Consider the following 3569-nt stretch of genomic DNA (forward strand, 5'->3'; position numbering starts at 1 on the left):
CCACTGTTACATTTTTCTTTTGTTAAGATTGTCTCTGTTGAAAAAGAGAGGAGGGGATAGATCATTGTTAATGCTATTAGTGTTACATTTTTCTTTTGGTAAGATTGTCCCTTTTACAGAATAGGGGATAGGCCATTGATATGTATCATCTTCTCTTCTTTAAAACAATTGTACCTTGTGCAAATTTATTAACTATTGTGCAAATTTTTGAGAATCCGAACTTGTCGGCCAATTTATTAACTAACTTAAATCAGAACATACAAAACGATAAATGTCTGGTGGAACATCCTCCATCCAGATTAGTACAGGAAAGGAAAACCTTGCTCTCTGAGCTAAGGCATGGGCAACTGAGTTACCCTGCCTCCTTACAAAAGGGAAGGACTTGGTTTGTAACAAACCAGACATAGACCAAATGTCTTTAATAATGTGTCCAACACTAGCTAAAGAAAAATCTTCGGCATTGAGGGCTTTGATTATAACCTCCGAGTCACCTTCAAACATAGATTGATTAAAGCCCAACTCCATGGTAAAATTGACGGCTCTCCTTGCAGCTAACGCCTCTAGTATCTCAGCTGAAGCAGGTTTCTTTATTTTTTCAGACAACGCCGCCATGACTTGTCCTTCATGGTTTCTAATCACCACCCCAATCCCGGCCTGATCAGATTCTGAGAACATGGCACCATCAAAATTTGTTTTCCACTTCCTAGCCGCCGAAGGTGGTTCCCACTTACCGTGTCGTTGTCTCGGCACGCTAATACCATAACTGTACTGTTTCTGAAAATCACTAAGGATCGAGGCAGCTGAATCCATAATCTTTTCCAACGGCAAGCAAGGTTCGTCACACCTTAACTTGTTCCTCCGACCCCAGATACTCCAAGCCACCGTAGCAAAAAGTTCCAATTACTTTTGCTGCCTCCCAACCAGAGCAACCAGGTCTGAGAAAGTTGCCAACGTTGGAAATTCCCTCTTCACCCACCCAAAACTTGATTCCCAAACCGTAAGATTTTTTTGGCAGGACCATAAAGCATGCAACGTGGTCTCATTCTCACTGTCGCACAACTGACAGATTTTTACATCGACAACCTTTCGCTTGAAAAGATTTGCTCTTGTTGGTAACGCTTCAGAGCACGCACGCCAGAGGAATATTTTACTTTTGTTGGGTACCCTCATCTTCCAAATCCTTTTCCAGAACAGCTTATTGTTCGCTGTGTCTGAAGCCGAAGCTTTGTCCATCATCTCCCTTTCACACAGCAGCTGGTACCCTGTTCTCACAGAGTAAGTACCGTCCCTGTTTCTCGGCCAAATCAAGCAATCTGCTTGGTCCATGACACACAAAGGAATTTCTTTTATTTTCTCTGCTTCAAAAGGTAGGAATAGGTGGTCTATTTTTTCATAATCCCATGCCCGCGCCTCCTGGTCAATCAGAGAAGAAATACGTACATCACCAGGTGTTGCACGCTGTGGTGACATAATCTTTGAAGGGAATTTCCCAGGCAGGCACTTGTCCCAGTACACACGGATCGTCTGACCATCTCCCACTCTCCACATCATTCCATCAGCTATGACTGATCTAGCCTTCAATATACTCTGCCATGCATATGAACCGGAAGCCTTTTTTGCATCAAACACCGTTCCATGAGGGAAATATTTTGCCTTGAACACCAAGAAAAACAAGGAATTTTGGTCATTGAGTAGCCTCCACACCTGTTTGGCAAGCATTGCCTCATTAAATTTAATCAAATCTTTGAAGCCCAAGCCACCTTGATCTTTTGGTTGACACATAACCTCCCAATTTCTCCAATGGATTTTTCTTTGCTCTCCACGCTGCCCCCACCAGAATTTCCTTATCATCATCTCAATATCATGACATAGGCCCACCGGAAGTTTAAAACAAGACATCGCAAATGTAGGAATGGCTTGAACTACCGCCTTTAGGAGCACCTCTCTACCCGCTTGAGATAATAGCTGTTCTTTCCACCCTTGTAACTTATTCCACACACGTTCTTTGATGTAGTTTAGGCTTGCTTTTTTTTTCCTGCCCACCACCGATGGCAACCCCAAGTATTTTTCGTACTCTTTAACCTCCGAGACCCCTAAAAAATGTGACAATTCCTCTCTTAGTTCCACTGAAACAGCTTTACTAAAGAAGATTGTCGTCTTCCCTCTGTTTACTTGTTGGCCGGATGCTTGTTCATACAAGTTTAAAATATCTTGAAGAGCAAAAATGTCCTCCATCTTTGCTCTACAAAACAATAGTGTATCATCTGCAAAAAATAGGTGGCTGATCCGTGGTCCATTCCTACACAAAGAGAAACCCCTTATCTTGTCCTCACTTACTGCACCCTGAATTAATCGATTTAAACCTTCAGAACACAATAAGAAAAGATACGGTGAGAGAGGATCACCTTGTCTTATTCCTCTAGATGGTGTAATCTCGCCCTTTGGTTCCCCATTCACCAAAGTTGAGTATGACACCATACTAATACACTCCATTACTAATCTCACCCATCTTTCACCAAACCCCATCTTCTCCATAATTTTTCTTAGAAACCTCCATTCTACCTGGTCATACGCCTTGCTCATGTCAAGCTTTAAAGTCATGAAACCCGATTTCTTCGCCTTCTGAGTTTTCATGTGGTGTAGTGTTTCAAATGCCACCAAGATGTTGTCAGAAATAGCTTTATCTGACTAAAAAGTACTTTGTGAGTCCGAGATAATATTTGATAAGATTCTTTTTAACCTGTTAGCAATAACCTTGGAAACAAGTTTATATAAAATATTACACAAAGATATAGGGCGATATTCAGTGACTAGGGTAGGGCTTTTAACCTTAGGAATAAGAGTGATGAAGGTTTTATTTATAGATGGAGGACTAAACCTGTGTTTAAGCAATTAAGCACTGCCTCAGAAACATCATCTCCTATGATTTCCCAATAATGTTGAAAAAACATTGGGGGTAAGCCATCAGGACCCGGTGCCTTCAGTGCTTCCATCTAATGCAAAGCAGTCTCCACTTCAACCCGTGTGTAATCCTCATGGAGCATGCTATTCATATCAGGGGTGATAACCTGTGGGATGTCAACCACGGCCTGGTCCATATTGAGTGGACTTGCCGAGTTGAACAAGCCTTAATAGTACTCAATTAGGATCCGTGCAATATCATCTTCTTCCGTACACAATTGCCCACCCGAATCAAGCAACTCACAAATTTTGTTTCGACGAAATCTTTGTGTAGCACGACTATGGAAATACCGAGTGTTTTTATCACCTTCATGTAACCAAAGGGTTCTAGACCGCTGCTTCCACATCTTCTCTTCTTTCACCAATAGCTCCTTTATATCCTTTTTCAATTTCAACACCTCCTCCATTGAGCCCCCCCTGAGTGCAGCTTCCTCCGCCTTCCTTAATTTCTCTTTTTTTTTTTTCCTTTAATTGCTTTGTCACATTCCCAAAAGACTTACTGCTCCACCACTTCAAGTTTGCTTGCCATTTAGTAATTTTGGTCTCCACCCTCTTCATCGGATCACCAAAGACATCTTGGTTCCAAGCAGATTCCACTGAAGCATGGC

The 3569-nt window shown here is 41.9% G+C and overlaps 1 protein-coding gene across 1 annotated transcript; it reads right to left on the reverse strand.

The window, feature by feature from the left end:
* Window positions 1–261: 261 nt before the first annotated feature.
* On the reverse strand, window positions 262–810 carry LOC136062310 (uncharacterized; the record flags this gene model as incomplete). The annotated part of the gene is made up of 1 exon (XM_065761207.1): window positions 262–810. A coding segment is annotated over exon 1 (549 nt), but the record flags the coding sequence as incomplete, so codon positions are not given.
* Between the last annotated feature and the right edge of the window lie 2759 nt (window positions 811–3569).

This window comes from Quercus suber, unplaced genomic scaffold (genome assembly GCF_002906115.3).
Source record: "Quercus suber isolate HL8 unplaced genomic scaffold, Cork oak 2.0 scaffold_401, whole genome shotgun sequence".
NCBI lineage: Eukaryota > Viridiplantae > Streptophyta > Magnoliopsida > Fagales > Fagaceae > Quercus > Quercus suber.